The sequence below is a fragment of the Bos indicus genome, chromosome 8, assembly GCF_029378745.1.
Source record: "Bos indicus isolate NIAB-ARS_2022 breed Sahiwal x Tharparkar chromosome 8, NIAB-ARS_B.indTharparkar_mat_pri_1.0, whole genome shotgun sequence".
NCBI lineage: Eukaryota > Metazoa > Chordata > Mammalia > Artiodactyla > Bovidae > Bos > Bos indicus.
The window spans coordinates 63,933,363-63,952,981 of NC_091767.1; the positions used below are offsets into that span (position 1 = coordinate 63,933,363).

Below are 19,619 nucleotides of genomic sequence, written 5' to 3' on the forward strand. Positions count from 1 at the left end.
AGGCTGGGCCACCAGAGCTTCCTCTAGATTTCCCCCTGGGAGCACCTCTCCTCTCACCTGGATCTCATGCATCTGTCCTCAGAGCCGCAACCTCATTCCATCCCTTCCTCTGAGCCCCTGTCAAGAATCCCCATCTAGAGGGCTCTGCTCAGCTGCCTTTCTGCCCACTCATCATGACAGGGCTGGAAGGGTTCAGGACTCACTGGATGAGTGGGACAGGACCCACTTAGAACGTCCAAGCTGGTGACATCAGCAAACCCAGCCCCAAGCTAAAAAGACTAGTACCTTGCAGGGGTATTTTAATAAGGCTTAACAAATAAGCCTTAACTCAGACAGTAAAGAATCTGCCTGCAATGCAGGAGACCTGGGTTCGATTCCTGGGTCAGAAAGATCCCCTGGAGAAGGGAATGGCAACTCACTCCATTATTCTTGCCTGGGAAATCCCATGAATAGAGGAGCCTGGCAGGCTATATAGTCCATGGGGCCACAAAGAATTGGATACAACTGAGTGACTAACCTTTTCACTTTATAACAATAGGCAGTTTTAGACTAACCTCTCAGGTAATCAGAAAACTAAAGTAGAGCACCTCTAAGAATTCCAACAAATTGCATCTGTATCGTATACATACATCTGGGCAGAAAACATTATATAATGGGCTTAAAAAGACTTGGGTCCAAATCTCAGCTCTTCTCCTAATTAGCTGTATGCGTGAGCTCTTAAGCAAGTCACATCATCTCACTGAGCCTCAGTTTCCCCATCTTCTAAGGAGCAACACCAGTCTGTACCCGTAGGGTCGTTGTCAACAATGGAGTGAGTGGAACATATTCATTTGTCCCCTCCTGCCCTGTTTTTTAACACGGTGTCTTTTTTTAGGGTCCTCCAGGTCTCCCGGGCCCACCTGGCTTACCTGGGATCCCAGGAAAACCAGGAACTGATGTTTTCATGGGACCCCCTGGATCTCCTGGAGAGGATGGACCTACTGGTGAACCTGGTCCCCCGGTGAGCTACCGAAGTCACCGCCCCCTCTCGGTACCCATGGGGCTTCCTTTAGCCAGGGAGGGGGTACAGACTGCAGACCCCAGTGCTAAGGCTTATGACTAGGTGTGAGCAGCTAGCTGGCACTTGTAAACAAAATCTTCCTCAGCCAAGACATTGCTATTACTAAGACTCCAGATAAGAAGCAACAGCCAAGGAAAATATCGTCCTACACGTTGTTTCACTGCTTCATCTTAATCTGTGTAAAACCTTGGAAACGTAGTCCGTCAGTGCTCGGCCTGGGGTGGGAGGCCCCAGAGACCGTCTAGTCCAGCCCTGCCCCCGACTGCCCTGCAGAAGAGAAAGCACAACCCAGAGAGTGAAGGACACTCGTCTACAGGCGCACAGCCAGCAGTGGCCGAGCTGTGGCCAGGACAGTTGTTCCGCTACAGACTGACGCAAGGCTTTAGACCCACCCGCCTCACCCGCTGGGTCTTCTCAGCTCTGGCCTCCTTTTCCAAAGAGGGTTCGTATTTGATACTTATCAAAGATATTGTAGGCTGATCGTCCTTGATGTTCCTCAGGGCCCCGAGGGAAAACCTGGACTTGATGGAGCGTCTGGTCTTCCTGGAATAAAAGGAGAGAAGGTACGGGGAAAGGGGGAGGGGTGTTGCATAGGGAACCACCAGGCCATCCTGCCTCTGTCCTCTAAGCCCGACCTTGCCTCTGACCCCATCCTGGTCCTCCCTGCTGGATGTCTCTCCCCAGGGCTCTCTATACCCAAACCTGCACTCAGCATCTTTTCCCGTCTACTCCTGCATGTTCCCAGCTTCCAAGAATGGCACCGCCATCCGCCCAGTCACCTGGACTCAAAAACAGAGTCTTCTCTAACTCCTCCCTCCTCTCCTTTCCTGCCACCATGAGTCCGTGGCCAGGAGTGGCCAGTCTTAAGTCCACATCTCTCACCCCTCTCTCTGCCCTGACCTGACATTCATTCTTCCTTGCCTACAGGGTGGCATCAGGCCCCTCACTGATGCCCCTTCTCCCCACTCACAGTCCAGCCTCCACCCACCTGCCAGTCCATCTTGCCAGAGCAAGCTCTCATCACTCACTGTCTTTCCACTGAGAAAGCACCCTTGGCTCCCTCATGCCCGCAGGATGGAACCTTCACTACGTGCAGATCTTCAAGTCCCTTCCTGACCTACCTCTTAGTTCCCTACCACTGCTCCCTCACACACCCGCCTCCGGGCCAGCCAGCGCTACTGAAAGCCCCCAGGCTTGCACAACCTCCTGGCCTCTGTGCTGGGCTTCCTGTCCTTTCCCTTTCCTCATCCTCCTAGGCCCAGTTCAGATCTATCCTCTGGGAAGTTCTCCTGGACTGTTCATGAGTAGAAAGCACACTCCTTCCTCCACTTGCCTTTAGCTCAATGTTGATTCTGCTGGGACCCCTCCAGCCAGGGACACTATAGCTGTTAGCTTACCATTCTGCCCCCCACCCTACTCTGACAACCAGAGCAGAAGCATTGTCTGTGTCTCCTTAGAATCTAGCACAGGCTTCTGTGAGCAGTTTGATGAATCCTCCATTTCTGAGTCTCACACGCCTTCATTCTCCTCCTTCTCTATAAACCCATGCAATCTTCTGTCTGTTAAGTCCACTTGGTGCTGTGGGGGTGGGGTTCCTGCCCATTGTGTTCCTGGCCTGGTTGATGAGATAAGCTGTGTTCTGCCAGGCAGACAATAAAGATAAGGTGAGCTTCCTTCTAGAGATGTAGTCTTGAGCTTCACTGGGGTTCAGAGGAGGGAGGGTTCATCCACATGGCTAGGGGAGTGGAGACCCTCTGTGTACCCTACCTGGACAAAGCTATGGGAGATGCTGACTCCCTAGGCACTCCCATCGTCACTGAACTGAATTTCCATTTTCAGTCAGCTCTCAAGTGTGTTTAATTGAAACAGTAACTCAGTTTTCATGGAAAGCTCATTTCTCAGAAAAAGAAGAAACAATTGTTGAGTTTTACAGAACTCGTTTGACATAGACCAGCTCTTTCATAAGAAATTAAAATTCGCAGGAAACATTACAAGACTTACTCTCGCCTTCCCTCCTCTTCTTACCAGCTCCCCTGCCCCTGCCCCACACCCCTTCCCCTCACACTTCTACCCCGTCCACACCCTTCGCTGCTCTGGTCTCAGACTGAAAAATGCCCAAGCCCACGCCCACATCCGCCCGCAAACACCCGTGCAGGCGCACTCTGTAGCTGCTCAGACACTCGGTCATGCACAAAAGTGGCAGGCTTGCCCAGAATAATTGTGGCAGATAAATCACTTTTTTCTTCCTGGAATTTGCTATGAGATCTAATTTGTTGCCCTGTGTGTCTATGATGGTTTCTGGTCAAGGAAAAGCAGATTCTAGAAAGACTTGGAAATTTGCTTCAGGAGAGCTGAAGGGAAACCTTGAATATGACACTTACCTGCACCCCCGCAAAGTAAACCAAGCAGAATAGTCTGAAGGTGAAAGAACAACAAAAACATGCTAAAGAAAGTGAATAATCTCAGGGATGTACCACATAAAACCCAATGATACAGGTGATCCTCGAGTCTCCTCCGATCCCTGCTCAGTTTACATGCCTCCAGTGCCAGAGGACTCGTTTCCTGCCCAGGCAGTGCCTTCCACGGCTAGGTGGACAGTTGCCCGGAGGTCGTTCCTCGTTGCTACCAGGACATCAGCCTCTCTTCTCTTCACCCTCAAGTATCAGCCAGTCCAGATAGTTGAAAACCCTGAAGAATAAGATTTGGTTTACTTGGCTGGAAATAATATTGTTATAGATAATCTTTTTCAAATGTGAGATTGTCATCAAAATGTGGATGTCATTAAGAATTCATCAAATAGATGATTCTGTGTTGAGTTTGATCATAGGAATATTCCATAGTTTATTTTCCCCAAATTAAGATGAGCAGCCACTCTGAGATCTTTAGCCCATGAAGGAATGGGCAGGGGATGGCTTGCTTTCTCATCTGTAGAATGGTTCTGGAAAGGCTGCTGAAGAACATGCTGGAAATGGCTCTCTGAAAAATTTCTTTCTGCTTTTGCACTGTTGATTCTGCCGTCTTCAGCACAGACCTAGGACTGATGGTTGTCATTCTTTTGCTTATTTCATAATCTGACTGATACATGTTATTCTTCAGTCTCAAAAGGCACTGGGATGCCCAGGCAGAAGAGAGTTTATGTTTCAAATTTTCTTCAGTGCCCAGAATTGCTGAGGACTGTTAAGCTCCCAGTAACTGGCTGTGAGTAACCTCACTGAGCTCCTGAAATGTCATTGCTGGGCCCTGTAAAACCAGCTTTTGCATGAGATGTGTGAGGAATGCAAGTAAATGACCATCACCTTCCCTTTCTCCAACCAGTTCCAAATTGGCTTCGATCAATTCTCTAAATCTTGTGTAGTAAGGAACAGTGTACCCCTTCCCAAGAACCTGAGTGGTGAGCTGCTCTTAAGTAGGATCTAGTAATGGGTTTAGAGCTTACAACAGCTTGTTTCAATTAAACGCTATGATATTGGCTGGATTTCCTATTTTATATCTTCTTTAGTCATCAAATGTATTTGGTAAAAAATCTGAATTGTAGGCCTCCATGAAACCATATAGAGCATAGTCAATTTTAACTGTAACAAATTGAAGTTATCAGTGTAATACTATATGCAAAACCAGCAGACTTGATAAGGCAGTAAGAAACCACAACTGAAAAGGTCTTTGATGTTGTGTGATGAAGTCTAACATTGTCCTTAGCAAACCCAGCTACCATAATGAGCCAGAATTTTAAAAAATATTTATTTGGCTGCGCCAGGCATGTGGGATCTTCCGTTAGTTATGGCATGCAGGATCTTTTAATTGTGGCATTCAAACCCTTAGTTGCAGCACATGGGATCTAGTTCCCTGACCAGGGATTGGACTCAGGCTGCCTGCATTGGGAGCATAGAGTCTTAGCCACTGGACCACCAGGGAAGTCCCCAGAATTTCTAATAAATTCTAGACCATCATTTTGCAACAGGCAGCACTCCCATACCTGGTTCTTTCACAGTGTTTCTGCTGTAGAACTGGTCTCTCCATACCATCATCATATTCAGACTCGCAACTCTGCTGGTTGGAATTCCAGGACAGTGCATAGCCTCACCACACAGCTCTCTCACTGAGGAGTGAAGTATAGGTCTGCCTTCACCAGTTTAGCTGTGGGGTCTTTGCTGATCCTTTAAATTGGAGCTACCACTTTGACTCTGCCTGTTCATATACGTTACAGTAACATAAGCTCTTCCATCCCTGAACTGATCTACTCATATTCCAAAATGGTGGTCACCAAATCTGTGAGCCAGTGAAATAGGCCCAGATACTATCTCTTCATACCTACAAGCTAGATAAAATCATCTGTTTCTGAGACAGATAAATCAAAGGCTAACATATCTTCTGGAACTTCCTTTGAAACTGCTACAAGATGTACTCTTGATTTGAAAAGTCAGAAAGACAATTGAAAAAGTACAGTTTTTCATCTTATGAGCATCCTTTTCTTGAATGGAGTCAACAATAATAATGTTTTCAGAGGATAGAGTCCAAAAATCAAGAGACTGGGCTAAGTTAACTTCTATTTCACAATATCTCTGACTGAGATTTGACTTATTACTGGAAAAATACATAAGGATGGTACTTCCTTCAAAGACAAATTGCATCGATGCAATTGCATTGCAGACAAATTTCATCGTCTGCATTGCAGACGATGGTGGCTGGTCACACCCAAGAAAAACAGACACAGAAACTGTAGCCTGCAGGTTGGGCAGCAAAACTGGAACCCAATTCTTTCTGTTTCTGCTCTGGATGTAAGATCACACTTAGCTTTTCCCAGGTCAGGTTGGCAGGCAGGGAAGCCACAGGACCCCAGTTACCTCTACTTCCTTCTGCAAGCACTCCTCTCCTCCCGCCACCCCACAGAGTAGCCGGGTTCACTCTGGGGTTCTCTCTTTAAGTATGTCTGTTCTGTTATTCAACCTTTCTATAGAGTATTTCCTCTCAGCAGGTACATATCTTTGTCTAAGATCTCTAATTGATTTTTTTTCTCTAACCACTGTTCTTATTTCATAATAGTTTGTCCTTGTTTCTTGGCTGTAATAATATCCTCCCTTTTCTCCCTGAGAATATATAGTATTTACTTAGAGTCCTGATTAGTTTGTGTTCTTAGCTCTGTTTCCTCAGGAGACATTCCATGATTGATGCTGTTCTCTTTCAGAGTGTGCTTTTGCTCAGATGTGTAGGGTTTCTTGCTTGTGTGTTTATGCTTTAGAAATCGGAATCCCTCTTTAATCTGTTTTCTGCCTCTGTTTATACAAAGTACTGGCGAGTTGGGTGGTAGCTACTTCTGCAGGTTTTAGGACAGGAGGACTAGGATGTGCCTCAACAGCTGATCTTAGGTGTTTGGGGTACCCTTGGACCTCCCAGAGTCTGCTAGCCACCTGGGGCTCTGCCATATCCCATTGTTTCAATAAACAGCTCTTATTGTTTTTGTAGTGAAAATGGAAGGTGAGGGGAGAGGGCCAGGGCTCCATGGCTATCTAGCTCCGGAATGTCAACTTCTATCTAGCAGAGCCATAGTCTGCTCTTGGCTTCCACTCCTCCCTTACCTGATATTTTTCTCCCTGTGGTTTGTCTCCATGGCTGAAGCCTCTGGCTTCAGCTTCCCGTGTTTTCTCGTTGGCATTCTTCACTGTTTCAGGTTCAAGTGTCACTCACCATCTTAGTTTTGAGCATGACTGTTTAACTATCCACTCTGTCACTTCTGTGGATTTGATATAGAAAGGGGAAGAGGGGTTTGGGAGAAGGCGCAGCCTTAGACTGTGGCTTTGTTATGGTGTCGAGAGCCTTCTGTGTGGCCATGCGGTTTCTGGCTTCTTCTCTTGAGCGTGCTTGGGGTGGTCTCCTTGGAGGTTCTCCTGCTGGGAGCCCCCAGCTGCAGTCCTCTGATGCAGGGCAGTGTATCCTGTGGCTGACCACGCCTGACCATCAGCTCCCATTGGTCCTCCCCTCTGCTTTGAACTCACAGCTGGCTCTTTACCTCGGGATCCACATCTAACCCCCTAGAAAACCTCTTCCATGGCCCCCATTGGTGGTGGACACATAAGCTGTTTTAGAGACCCTCCCACTCAATTCTGGGGCTATTCCAGCCAGCTTTTGCTCTTTAGATTTTTCCAGAAGAGAGTCAGCCATTATATACATATCTCCAAAAGCCTAGGGAATACATATCAAATTCTTGAAGCCCCTTTTCTTGGCTTCAAGGAGGATAGGCACCCCTTTACTTCCATCTTGGGAAGGTGGGGAGAGGGTCCACTCAGTACACTGACAGCTTTCCAGGGAAATCCTTCCTTTACAATCTTTCCCTGGTTCATCTTCAACTTCTGCTTTTCAGTCTTGAGGTAGGTAATGAACTAATGGTTGAAAAATGGGTTTCACAAGCTTTCAGCATGACCTGCCTGGCAAACTCACAATTACTGTATTGGGCTCGGGTTTGAGACATCAGTCAAAACTGCACAGGAAGAGTCCCATTTTAACATCCTGTTACTTATGTGTCTGTAATCCTGCATTTTCTTCTAAACGTACCTAATGGAAGATATATTATTATATTATATATAATCAGCCATCATTTTTTTTTCAGGGAGCTAGAGGACCTAATGGCTCAGTTGGTGAAAAGGTAAAAGATGAAAAAGAAAAATTTTCTCTTCCTTCTTCCTGTCTCTCTGGGTTTAGTATAATTGAACTGTTGGGCTGAAGTACGAAACATGTATATGTCATGGATCAGAGAAAAACATCTGGATGGAACCGCTTGGGGAAGGCGGAACATCTGGAGCTGGAGGAGACTGAATAGCCTGCCAGGTTCTCTCCTCTGTCACTCCCTCCACCCAAACGCATTCAGTGAGCGCCGTCAGCTTATCTCCAAGTAAAATGTCAGTTGGCAAGACGGCTGTTTCTGTACCATTAAGCAGCACCAATCAGAGAATCCATCCATCTAATGAAATTCAAAGAACAATTTTTCTGACTCAGGTGTGAATGTTGTTCCTTCCATGAATGAACCCAAGACTAGATAGTCAGCCTGTCCTCTTCCTCACAGGGTGATCCTGGCAACAGAGGCTTACCAGGACCCCCAGGGAAAACTGGACAAGTTGGTGCTCCTGGGGTCATGGGACCCCCAGGGCCTCCTGGACCCCCTGGGCCCCCAGGCCCTGGATGCACAACAGGACTTGGATTTGAGGTATTTTCCTTCATCCCTGTGGTTAAAGAGCAATGTGCATTACAGATAACTGGAAAGGCCAGCTAACTGGATGCCATGGTGCTGCTGGTTCCCTGCTGAGCCCCAGCTTCCAGCACCATACCTGGCACAAGGAGGTGTCTGGGAGTCAGATCTGAAATTATTCTTCTTCCTTCCCTAGGATACCGAGGGCTCAGGAAGCATCAGGCACTTACACGAGCCCATCTCTGGGCCAACGGCTTCAAGTGTAGGTTGACTTTTGAAACCTTCACTTTGAGGATTGTCATGCTGTCATGCTGGAGCAGGGAAGCTGTGGGGTGCCGTCCTGCTCTGTTACTTTCAATAATTCATACTCTCTGAGCCTCCAGCTTCCAGCTGTGCGGTGGGGAGACCAGGTGCTCTTTATAGCTTGTTTCTTTGAGGAACAGCATAGAGGTTTTGCACAAGATATAATATGGGAAAACTTGAAAATTACCTTTCTCTCTCTCTCCACAGTCCCTAACCATCAAGCATCTCTACTTCATTGCCTCCTTTCTGCTGCCCTTTCAAGACTCACACTTTGCCCCATTTCAGAATCCCATGCTCCTAACAGGTACCCCTGCCCGCTACCTCTTCCCCCAGGGAGGTGTGGTCCATCTTCTACTATGATATTTCTCTCAAGACCAGTCCCTAGGATCTCATTATGTTTGTCAAGTGGTACCCAGAGCTGAGCACACTGGTACAGGAGGAGCTGAGCCCCACAGAGGAGAGCATCACTGCCCCCTCCATGATTGAATAGGAAGACCTCCCCCATCCCCCAGATGCAGAGGGCTCTGAGGTGCAGGGTCAAAGGACACTCAGCCAGTGCTGGGAGAAATCCTCTGTTCCTCTTGCTGTCTGAGATGTTCCTTCCTTCTGACTCTGTAAGGGGAATTTGCCCTTCATCTTTTGCTACCTTTATGAGGGATAAAATCCTTATGAGAGCTTAGGGAGAGATGGCAAGACGGAAGGGTAGATGGAAAGTGGGCAAAGTGAATAGAAAAAAATTCAAAGAATATTTGTTTGTTTTGCCAGGGTCCCAAAGGAGAAAAAGGAGACCGGGGACCTAAGGTGAGGTCATAGATCTGTAGTAGGGGTGAGAGAAGTTTTCATCCCGGTTCTAGGAGCATTACCCATATACAGTGAATTTTTTCCCACTTTCACTGCTATATCCAGGGTGACAGAGGGATGGATGGAGCCAGCATTGTGGGACCCCCTGGGCCCAGGGGGCCACCAGGGCGCATCGAGGTCCTGTCTAGTGTGAGTATCACCAGGTCAGAGCATGGCTATGTGTTTTGTGACTTTGCTAAAGGGGAGGGAGGGTTATCCACAGCTTTGGCGCCTTCGGGGCTGCTAGTTATGCAGGGGGTGTGTAGCTGGCATCTGGTGGTGGAGTTTCTACCTGCCAGCGTGGGCCATCTGTCTGTGCCTACTGTGATACCTCTGTTGTCTCACATAGTGTGTCCCCAACCCTCTCTTCTGGTTGGCAGCATTTGCAGTCAGGAAAATAAGTGTAACAGAGCTGTAACCAACAGGCAAGGAACATAAGTGGGGGAACCAGGGAGGAAAGATGGTTTAGAATATGAGAAATCAAGACAGATTTTCTGGAAGAAGTATCTTTAAAGAGGGACTTGAAAGCTAAGCAGGATTTACCAGGTAGGTGTGGAGGACAGGACTTCCAGAACTCAGGAGTCGGAACTCTCAGAACCGAAGCACAGAATAGAAAAACATGGGTGTATCCAAGGCCCAGGGAGCTGATGGGCTTGGGGGTATGTGGAGAGTGATGGAAATTTGTAGAGAAGACTGCGATGTGGGCTGGGACCCGATCGCAGCCCACTGGACATTAGAACATCACATTTGTGAAAAATCATGGCGCTTATGAGAGAAATAACATCATACTAGTAGATGACAGAAAGACAAAAAGTCCCAAATAACTGAAAAAAACAATGACATAGATTTTTAAGTATAATTCAAAAATATCAAATGTAGATAAGGATGTGGTGAAATAGAAAAATCTCTTTGTTGGAAGTATAAATTGTACAGTCCCTTTAGACAGCTCTTTGGCAACGTGCTAATATGTTCATACTGAAAATTTCCACATGGAAAGACCTCCATGTCATATGATTGAGTAAAAAAAGCAAGTTGAAGAATAATACACATAGCCTGGTACCATTTATATAAAATAACCACTTGGACAGATACACATAAAACACACATATACACCCCAAAAACACTGTTTTCTGTAGGTATTAATATTATTATTAATTTATAATTATATATTAATAACATACATATAATATTGATTGTTTCAGTCACTCATTCATGTCCAACTCTTTGAGACCCCATGGACTGCAGCCTGCCAGGCTTCCCTGTCCTTCATTATCTCCTTCACCATGTATATATTTTAAATTCTAAAAATTTATAAAATTTTAATATTTAAAATTATGCAAGAAAGAAGACATTCATATACCGTGCAGTTTTAAGATTAATCAAAAGAGAAAAGTGATAATATGGCTCAGTGCCACCTTAAGAAGTGGGTGGAGTGTGTGTATTGGCAGTGGGCGGGTGTTGTCAGTCTCCGCCTGCATCTGCCATGCAGGGTGACTTCAGTTAAAGCCTCAGTGCCAGGAAAAGGTGGAATATGTGCCACCCTCTGTCTCTTTGTCTGATTTTTCTCTTTTCAGTCTTTGACCAACATCACCCAAGGATTCATGAATTTCTCGGACATTCCTGAGCTCGTCGGGCCTCCGGTGTGTATCCACAGCTGCCCTGGAATGAGGGTCCTACCCAGATGCCCCAGTTGAAACTAAGTTGGGTGGGTTGGAATCTTTGGGCTCCTGAAGCACAGAGCTTAAGTGTTTCAAAGTAGAATGGAAAGAGAGCTTTGTGTCTCTGAGAAGTTGCTGCAACATTAATTTGATTGTGCTGGGAGTTTTGTCCAATGCGGTGGAAGCTTCCAGTCCCTTGCATCAGAAATATGTGTAATGGAAATCAGAGAATCATAACTAACAAGTTAATTGACGTCTGAGCAATGCTTTGGGCCTGCTTTTATTTACGTGGTCTCATTTCCCAGAAGGGGAGGAGCCTACTGCTAATGGGGAAACTGGCACATGAGGAGGGAATGTGACTGGCTTCAGTCTTCCTGGCCCCGTTTAGAGATCAGGAATACACAAAGAAGCTACCTCATTTCTTCAAGTCCACAGAGTCAGTTTGTGACATAGTAGGACCTCAGAGGAAGGAAGCTTCCTCCTGCAGCCCGGGGGGTGGATTTCCACTGCATCTTCTGCATCTGCTGGTGACAGCTGGGGAGAGAGGAAAGAGCTCTGGCCTTGAAAGCTTTGGGTTCCCAGTCCCCAGTGGGGTTGGCCTGAACCCCTGCCATCCACATCCTGGGGAAAACTCAGCTCTCTCCCCAAGGCTCTTGCAATATATATCCTGAAACCAAATATCTGAGAGATTCCTTTAGAGCCAGTGTCTCCTGCCGGGTGCCTCTGTTCGTGGGTCGTTTCACTGTCTCTTCCCTACATTTAATGGGGCTCCCTTTCCTTGATTTCTGCTAGAACTACCCAAAACACCCCAATAAGCAAACCCTAAAGCAAAGAAGCAAAAGTCATTTCCCAAAGTTTTCTTCTAATTATTGGAAGTTTAGAGCATTAGGTGGCTTAATTCTAAAGCAAAACACAGCCTAAGATCTAAGAATTGGCATCTCTTTTCTGAGTCCTTGGGCCTTGTCTGCCCGCACCCCTTCTCTTTTTCCCACCCCAAGAATCTTCTTTCTGTCTCAATCCCTGGCTTTCTCTTTGGCAAATCCAGGCCTTCAAGGGTATCTCTAAGGGAGGATCAAGGTTTTCCTATTCAGATAGTTCCCTCCCCATTACACCCTTACGCTTTTCCACTCCATTATATCAATCTCTGGTTTGGGAAGATCCCCTGGAGAAGGGAATAGCTACCCACTCCACTATTCTGGCCTGGAGAATTCCATGGACTGTACAGTCCATGGGGTTGCAAAGAGTCAAACATGACTGAGCGACTTTCACTTTCATCACTTTTCGTCTGTACACTATATATATATATATATATATTAGTATATAGTCCTTTGTACCTGTTGCTTCTGCATCTACATATTCAACCAACCTTGGATTAAAAAAAAGACTGAAAAAAAATCCAGAAAGTTTTAAAAAGCAAAACTTGAATTTGCTGCCTGCTGGCAACTGTTTACATAGCTTTTACATTGTATTAGGTATTATAAGTAATCTAGAGATGATTTAAAGTATATGGGGTATGTATATTGGTTATATGCTGACCATTTTATGTAAGGGGCTTGAGCATCTGAGGATTTTGGTATCCACAGAGGATCCTGAAACCCGTACCCCTCGGATACGCGGGGATGACTGTGCATTGGGAAAGTTGTTGTCGTTCAGTTATATCTCTGTATGTATATTCTGCCAAACTCTTACGCCTTTAATAGGTATGTGGGTAGCTGGGCTTGGAGGAAAAAGTGTCCTGGCACCATGTGGAGTGAACCACAAATTTTGTTTCCTAGAGCCTTTAAAGCCACTGGCCATTTAAAATAATCCCTCTCGCTGAGGGAAGAGAACTGAGTCTCACCAACTGCCCCCACATCTAACCCCAAATACCCCAGCACACCCTTGGGGCCCACCCCTCAGAGTTGGGGAACTTCTGAGAATATTTGTGAAGGTCAAGCACTGCATTCATTGCCCCCAGGGGTTTCTGAGGTCGAGAAGGAGGAGGAGTGGTTGGGGGTGGGGGAGGCTGGGACTTACGGAGCCCCAAGTCCTGACTGGGGGTGCAGAGGCTCCAGGCTTCTGGGCATTTCCTGGCTCCGTGCCAACTAGCTGTGTGACTGCATGGTTCCTCCCCCTATGGAATGGGTCTTGAGTCCCACTGGGTGGGGACATGCTTGGGCCTTTGGGAGGTGCTAGAGGAAGTGTGTTCTTGCCTGGAGAGTCCCGGGGACGGGGGAGCCTGGTGGGCTGCCGTCTATGGAGTCGCACAGAGTCGGACACGACTGAAGCGACTTAGCAGCAGCAGAGGAAGTGAGCCCCTGGGGTGCAGGTTCCTGCTGGCCTGGAAGTGCTGCTCCTGAGCTGCCTCTTTGTCTTTCTGTGTCACAGGGCCCCGAGGGCATGCCTGGGCTGCCAGGATTCCCAGTGAGTACCATGGTAGCCATCTTCCTTTGTGCCCTGTGGCTATGTACATTCTGTTCCTCCCACCTGGAATGCTGTTCCTCTCTATCTGCCCAGCTGAGCTCTAGTAGTTCTTGCTCATGTAGTCTTTCCTACTTGCCCCCACCTAGAGTGATTGTTCCCACCTTTGAGTCTAAAAGGGCTTTATTTTCACCTCTTTTCTGCCTTGAATAACAGTTACTTATGCCCCTATTCTTTTTTCCTCAACTGTACCATGATCAGCTTGCAGAGGGTGGGGTCTTGTTCATCTCTTTCTAGCCTAGGCCAGCCAGAGTCAGAGTTGGAGCCCATGGTTAGCTTCCTATAAATGCGAGTAGATCAATCAGTCATTTCAGGTAGCTAGCGTCAGAGTGGCAAATAGATGGGGAAACAGTGGAAACAGTGGCTGACTTTATTTTTCTGGGCTCCAAAATCACTGCAGATAGTGATTGCAGCCAAGAAATTAAAAGACAGTCACTCCTTGGAAGGAAAGTAATGAACAATATAGACAGCATATTAAAAAGCAGAGACATTACCTTGTCAACAAAGGTCTGTCTAGTCAAGGCTATGGTTTTTCCAGTAGTCATGTATGGATGTGAGAGTTGGACTATAAAGAAAGCTGAGCACGGAAGAATTGATGCTTTTGAACTGTGGTGTTGGAGAAGACTCTTGAGAGTCCCTTGGACTGCAAGGAGATCCAACCAGTCCATCCTAAAGGAGATCAGCCCTGGATGTTCATTGGAAGGACTGATGTTGAAGCTGAAACTCCAATATTTTGGCCACCTGATGTGAAGACCTGACTCATTTGAAAAGACCCTGATGCTGGGAAAGATTGAGTATAGGAGAAGAAGGGAATGACAGAGGATGAGATGGTTGGATGGCATCACTGACTCAATGGACATGAGGTTGGGTAAACTCCTGGAGCTGGTGATGGACAGGGAGGCATGCTGCAGTTCATGGCGTCGCAAAGAGTCAGACACAACTGAGCGACTGAACTGAACTGAACTGAGAGTCAAAGTAGATAAAATTCCTAGAGAGAGAGGATGGTGGTGATGGGGGACCGAAAGGGGGGAATCAGAGCCTGCAAGTCCAGTAATTAGCAGTCTGTGTGCACCATGCTATGGGGCTTCCACCGTGGAAGGTGAAAGTGCATCTCTGTGTAGGAAGTGATCAGTTGAGTCTAAATGCTTGCGTCTGCTCTGAAGCCCAAGGCTCCAGAGTGAAATCTGCACCATTGCTCTGTATAGTGCAGTCATGAAAAGGCCTAAATGCCGCTGGTGATGTGTGTGCTGCTTCCAGGATAGGTGAGGGAAATTTATCAAAAAATGTAATGGGGATTTGTCATTGATGGTAGAATTATAAGTGGTTTCTTATTCTACTTTTTTATATTTCTGAGGTTTTCTATTTTTTTAAAGGAGCATATGCTATGCTGACACTGAAAATACAGGAGAACTTGACATTAAAAAACAGGAGAGAGTGACAGCCACAGGGAAGACCTCTTAGTTAGGAAGAGGAGGCGAGACCTCTGAGCTCCAGGCCCAGCTTGGCTTCTCCAAAACCAGAGCATGTCCCAGACACATTTGCCTCTGAATGACTAGTTCTGTGTTCCCGAGGGAGCCTTGGGCTTCTCAGAGGAGCCTTTGGGACCACTTGAAGAGTAAGGAGGGGGCCAAGTAAGCAGGATCCAGGGCACTGACAAGACTCCATCTGATGTATTTTATATACTGGGCTTTTGTTTAAGACTTTACTTGAAAAAAGGAATGAAAAGAATTTCACTGCTAAAAAATAACAACTATTTGAGGACCACTGCATTAACCCAGAAGAAAGGGACTTGTGAAAAGCTAAATTACATAAAAAGTGTTGAAACTCTTTTTGGGGACAGACGTCTGGCTGTGTGAGTCATTGTCGCAGATCTTAAGTGTCTGTTGGAGTTGAGACGAGGTCACCTCTCACCGGATGTGCAGAATTTGGTTCTGCAGAGGGAATAGTGGAGGCATTGGTGGGGGTTGGGGGTGGGTGCAGAGAGGCTAAGGGGACAGGCTCGCCCCTGGTGGAGCGACGGGAGTGGAAGATGAAGTGCCAAGACCAGCTGGGATTACTTTGGATGTCAGACTAGGGTGTCTGGATCCCATTCCTTAGGTAGTGGGGAGCCAGAGAAGGGGTGGGAATCATGGAGGATGGATGATGGGGCAAGTGGGCTGCAGGACAGCCCCAAGGACCCATGGGTGAGCAGAGGCAGCAGGCAAGGCCGTTTCAGTGATGCCCATTGGAGGAAACCATAGTTCAAAGAGAAATGGGGCCTCTAGGGCTCCTAACACTCGATGCTGTCTTCCTCCCCCAGACCACAATTTCCAGACCACTTAAAATTAGGAAAACATCGTAACTGTGACTTCCACTGACACTCTGTGTTCTTTTACTTTTGGAGGAAAAAGAAAGAAACCTTTGTTTAGTTAAAGCATTTTAATTTTAACAAACAACCAAATACTCTCCAATAACTCCTTCTAGGGCCCAAGAGGTCCAAAAGGTGACACTGGCGTACCTGGATTTCCAGGACTAAAAGGAGAACAGGTAAGAAGGGCCAGGTGTGTGGGTGGGAGAATTTGCTAAATATTTCAAGTGGGTTGAAAGTAGCTGTTAACTTTTTTAAAGTTTGAGATATAACTCAGGTACCATAAAATGCACCCCTTTCAATTGTGAAATTCGGTGATTTTTAGTATAGTTGCAAGGTCGTGCAGCCACCACCACTACCTAATTATAGAACAGTTTCATCATGTTGGAAGAAACACTGTGTCTTGTAGCAGTCACTCCCCAGCTGTTAACTTTCCTGATCTCAAGATTCCTCCAGGGTGCAGGTGCGGTGCATGGAGAAATAGATGCTCATCATAGTTGGAAAGAGAACTCAGCCAAGACTCCCCTGAATGCTCTTCCCATGAGTTCCGTGCTCGGTCTATGCCTCCGCCGGGCTCTCACATTATGATATGCACTCCCTGAGGGCAGGCACATCCACTTTCCTTTCTGTGGCTCCAGTACTTAGCACTGTGCCTGATACATGAATGGCACTCAAAATATTTGCTGGATGAAAGGATGTATGAGTAATGAATGCAATGAATGCTAACATTTAGAAATTCTTATTATGCTATTATATTATTATGATTATTATAAGCTGGGGCATTCTGCAGTTGGTTAGCAGTCTTGGTCCAGAAGTTTTGGGATAAATATTTAGCATGCAGAGCACTTCCTGAGATTTCTAGGACGTTGAAATGATCTTTGTACCTTTCCACATTTGCCTTAGAATTGGTTTCCCAGTTGGTTTTTATAGGTAAGGGGAGAGTAACATTTTCATACACAGACTGACGTGACTCTGCATTGGACTCGTCTGTCCATCCATCCATTTATATACTCATCCTGCTTACATCCATTCCCTTTGATATACCAGCCAGGTTCCTTTGCTAGGCGCTAGGAACAGTGAGATAAGATGTGAGGAACAGACATGCAGAGAGCCACAGAGAGACTGGTTATTGCTGTAACGGGAGTCTGTACAAAGCCAGCAGGAGAAACCCTGAGCCTGCCTTGGGGTGTCAGGGAAGGTGGGTGCATCTCTAAGAGAAAGGACCATTAGCTACTCTCTTTCCTTCCTTCCCAAACCATTTCACACTAACCCCAAGGAAGTGGAGAGAGTCTCCAGTGTCTGTTGGACCACAGTCCAGGGGGCGGCGGGTTCAGTGTGCTGGGTCTGAGTTTAACACTACATGAGACCTTGTCTTGGGGTGCCTTTTGCTGCCTCGGGCCTGCAGAGAGGGTGTGGGGCCAGGGCAGCTCTGGCTTGCGAGGAGACCTGGTCAAATCCGATTAGCTCTTGCCTTAAACACTCTGTTTTCCATGTGGCAAGTTCAGGCGGATCAAGAAGGACCTACTTGCCATCCCTGCCCTATCCCCCTTGAAAACTGGGAGGAACACCCAGACAGCTCTGCTCTGACCCCAGCGGCAAACGCACTTTCTCTGGCTTTACCTCTAATGCTTTTGTGCTTGCTTCTTCTTGCTGCTGGCGTGCTCAGGACCGCTTTTCCTCACCAGTTGAGTGGTAAGATCCAAATATCAAGTGTGGGCCTGGGGGACAGAGAGGAGAGGCTGCTCGGATTGCTTTGGCGCCACTGCCCTGGCTGCTTCCAGCCCTGTTGAAGGAAGACTTTCGTGTGGTTCAGCCCAGCTTTTCAGGGGCCAGCATCGAAGTTCGGAGCCAGAGCCTTGAATGGCTCCTTTCCCTGGCCTTTCTCTGAACATATATCTTCTTGAAAGCCTCCTGGGTGGTAGGTAGCCCTACAGAGTACAGAATTGGGGGCAGGATTCTGTGTCCCTGCCACCAGTCTCCCCATCCCCCCTGTGTCCCAGCAACTGAGATAACTTTGCCTGATCAGGTGAGTGTTTGTACAGGAGCCTGGAGCTTGGAGGCAAAATTCCACATAGAGACTCAGGACCCCTGTGTTGACAGAGGCCTCCACCGATCATGCTCTCATGGCTTTCCCAATTTTAGATATTTTAACAAGAATAAGGATTTTAGGCGAGAACAGATCTCAAGTTGAGCTGTTAGGAGCACAAGCCACCAGATATATTAATGTTAGGAGCCAGAGGTTCTTAGCGGGGAGCATACAGCCAGAGGTGGGGTGGACCTTGAGGATTGAGGTTCCTGGAGGATTAAGGTGGGGATGCTGAGCAGGCAGCAGCAGGAGCCTTGGAGGGGCTTGCAGGACCCCAACCTGTGCTTTCAGACAGTAACTGAAGTACATGGAGGCAACAGAGTAGACGATATTTAACCACTTAGGAGGCTGTGCAATATTTCAGCAAGAGGTCATGTCAGGGCAGGGGGGTTGGAGAGGCGATTTGAAGGCCAAAGAAATGGTGGTGAGCTTGTGGATAAGGTGGCGAGGTGAGGCCCAACTTCATCAAAAGGTTCTCTGAATTACAGGGTGAGAAGGGAGAGCCAGGTGCCATCCTGACGGGGGATATTCCTCTGGAAAGGCTGAGGGGCCAAAAGGTAATTATTCTACCAGACCCTGAAACCACATGTCTGCTTCAAATCTCATCTTTGTTTCTGCTGCTGACTGTGTTCATCTGAGTGACATTTGTCTTCCTGTTTTAGGGTGAACCTGGAGAGCACGGAGCCCCGGGACCAATGGTAAGCCAGAGCATGTTACCCCTAAACTGGGGTTTGAAGCATTTATCGTACTTTGGCTCAACTAGATTGAGTTATGAAAATAATGATATGGCAATGTGTGTGTGTATCAATGTATCAAGGGTAGGCTGATTGTAATTAAATAAAATCTCAGTGGTTTAGCATAGTCGTGGCTTAGTTCTGAGTTTTACAAAATCCACTGTGGTGGTTGCCAGTTGGGTATCTCCCCTCCAAGCAGTGACTCGGAAGCCCATGATGCTTGTGTCCTGTGACTTCACTGTCTGGTGGATTCAGATTCACACTGGCATCTTCCAGCTGGCAGGCCAAGCTTGGGGAGGGGACAGACCATGGAAGATGATGAGTTCCACCTCTGGCCTCCACTGATGCAGGAGGCAGTGGGGTGAGTGGTGGGGGAGCTGTGTGTCCAGAAGGAAGTGGGGAAGCAGATGGTGGTGAGCCCCACAGTTGTGCCATGGATTTTGCCAGCTATAGACTACCATTGCCCAGGCAACCTGGGCCTTTTGGCTTCTGGTCTTAGATCTGCTGCTCATTTGCTGTATGAGCTCAGACAAGTCCTCTTCTCTCTCTGGGCTTCTGTTTTCCCAACTGCAATTGAGGATGTTGACTGAGTACTGAATGACATGATTGGGCCTTTCTTGCTTTATTGCTCCAGGAACCTATAACTCATTCAGGCTTCTGAGCAGTTTTAAACTACCAGTTCTCTCCAGATGAACCCTAAACTTCCCTGTCATATATTTCTCCTCAAAGAACAAAGAAAACTTATGCAACATCCACCATGGGTTGGACAGTGATGCTTCAACACAGATCATCTCATTTAATTTTCACCACCCTGAGCGGTGAATGTCAGAATGCCCATTTTATAGACCAGGAAACTGAGGTCAAAGCAGTTAAGTAACTTGCCCACTGCCACACAGCTTGTTAATAACAAGCGGGAATTTGAACCGAAGTTGTCAGAGTCTGTGTCCTAGTTTT

General features: G+C 47.0%; 1 protein-coding gene across 3 annotated transcripts in view; it reads left to right on the top strand.

Annotated features, from left to right (window-relative positions):
* Window positions 1-19,619, top strand: part of COL15A1 (collagen type XV alpha 1 chain) — a 103,372-nt gene that overhangs the window by 59,778 nt on the left and 23,975 nt on the right. For all 3 annotated transcript variants that reach the window (XM_070794824.1, XM_019966268.2, XM_019966269.2), the window contains 12 exons: window positions 875-1,000; window positions 1,561-1,623; window positions 7,662-7,697; window positions 8,115-8,255; window positions 8,434-8,499; window positions 9,306-9,341; window positions 9,447-9,530; window positions 10,955-11,020; window positions 13,406-13,441; window positions 15,962-16,024; window positions 18,420-18,488; window positions 18,594-18,629. In XM_070794824.1, coding sequence (XP_070650925.1) covers window positions 875-1,000; window positions 1,561-1,623; window positions 7,662-7,697; window positions 8,115-8,255; window positions 8,434-8,499; window positions 9,306-9,341; window positions 9,447-9,530; window positions 10,955-11,020; window positions 13,406-13,441; window positions 15,962-16,024; window positions 18,420-18,488; window positions 18,594-18,629 — 822 coding nt within the window. The remainder of the gene's footprint in view (window positions 1-874; window positions 1,001-1,560; window positions 1,624-7,661; window positions 7,698-8,114; window positions 8,256-8,433; window positions 8,500-9,305; window positions 9,342-9,446; window positions 9,531-10,954; window positions 11,021-13,405; window positions 13,442-15,961; window positions 16,025-18,419; window positions 18,489-18,593; window positions 18,630-19,619) is intronic.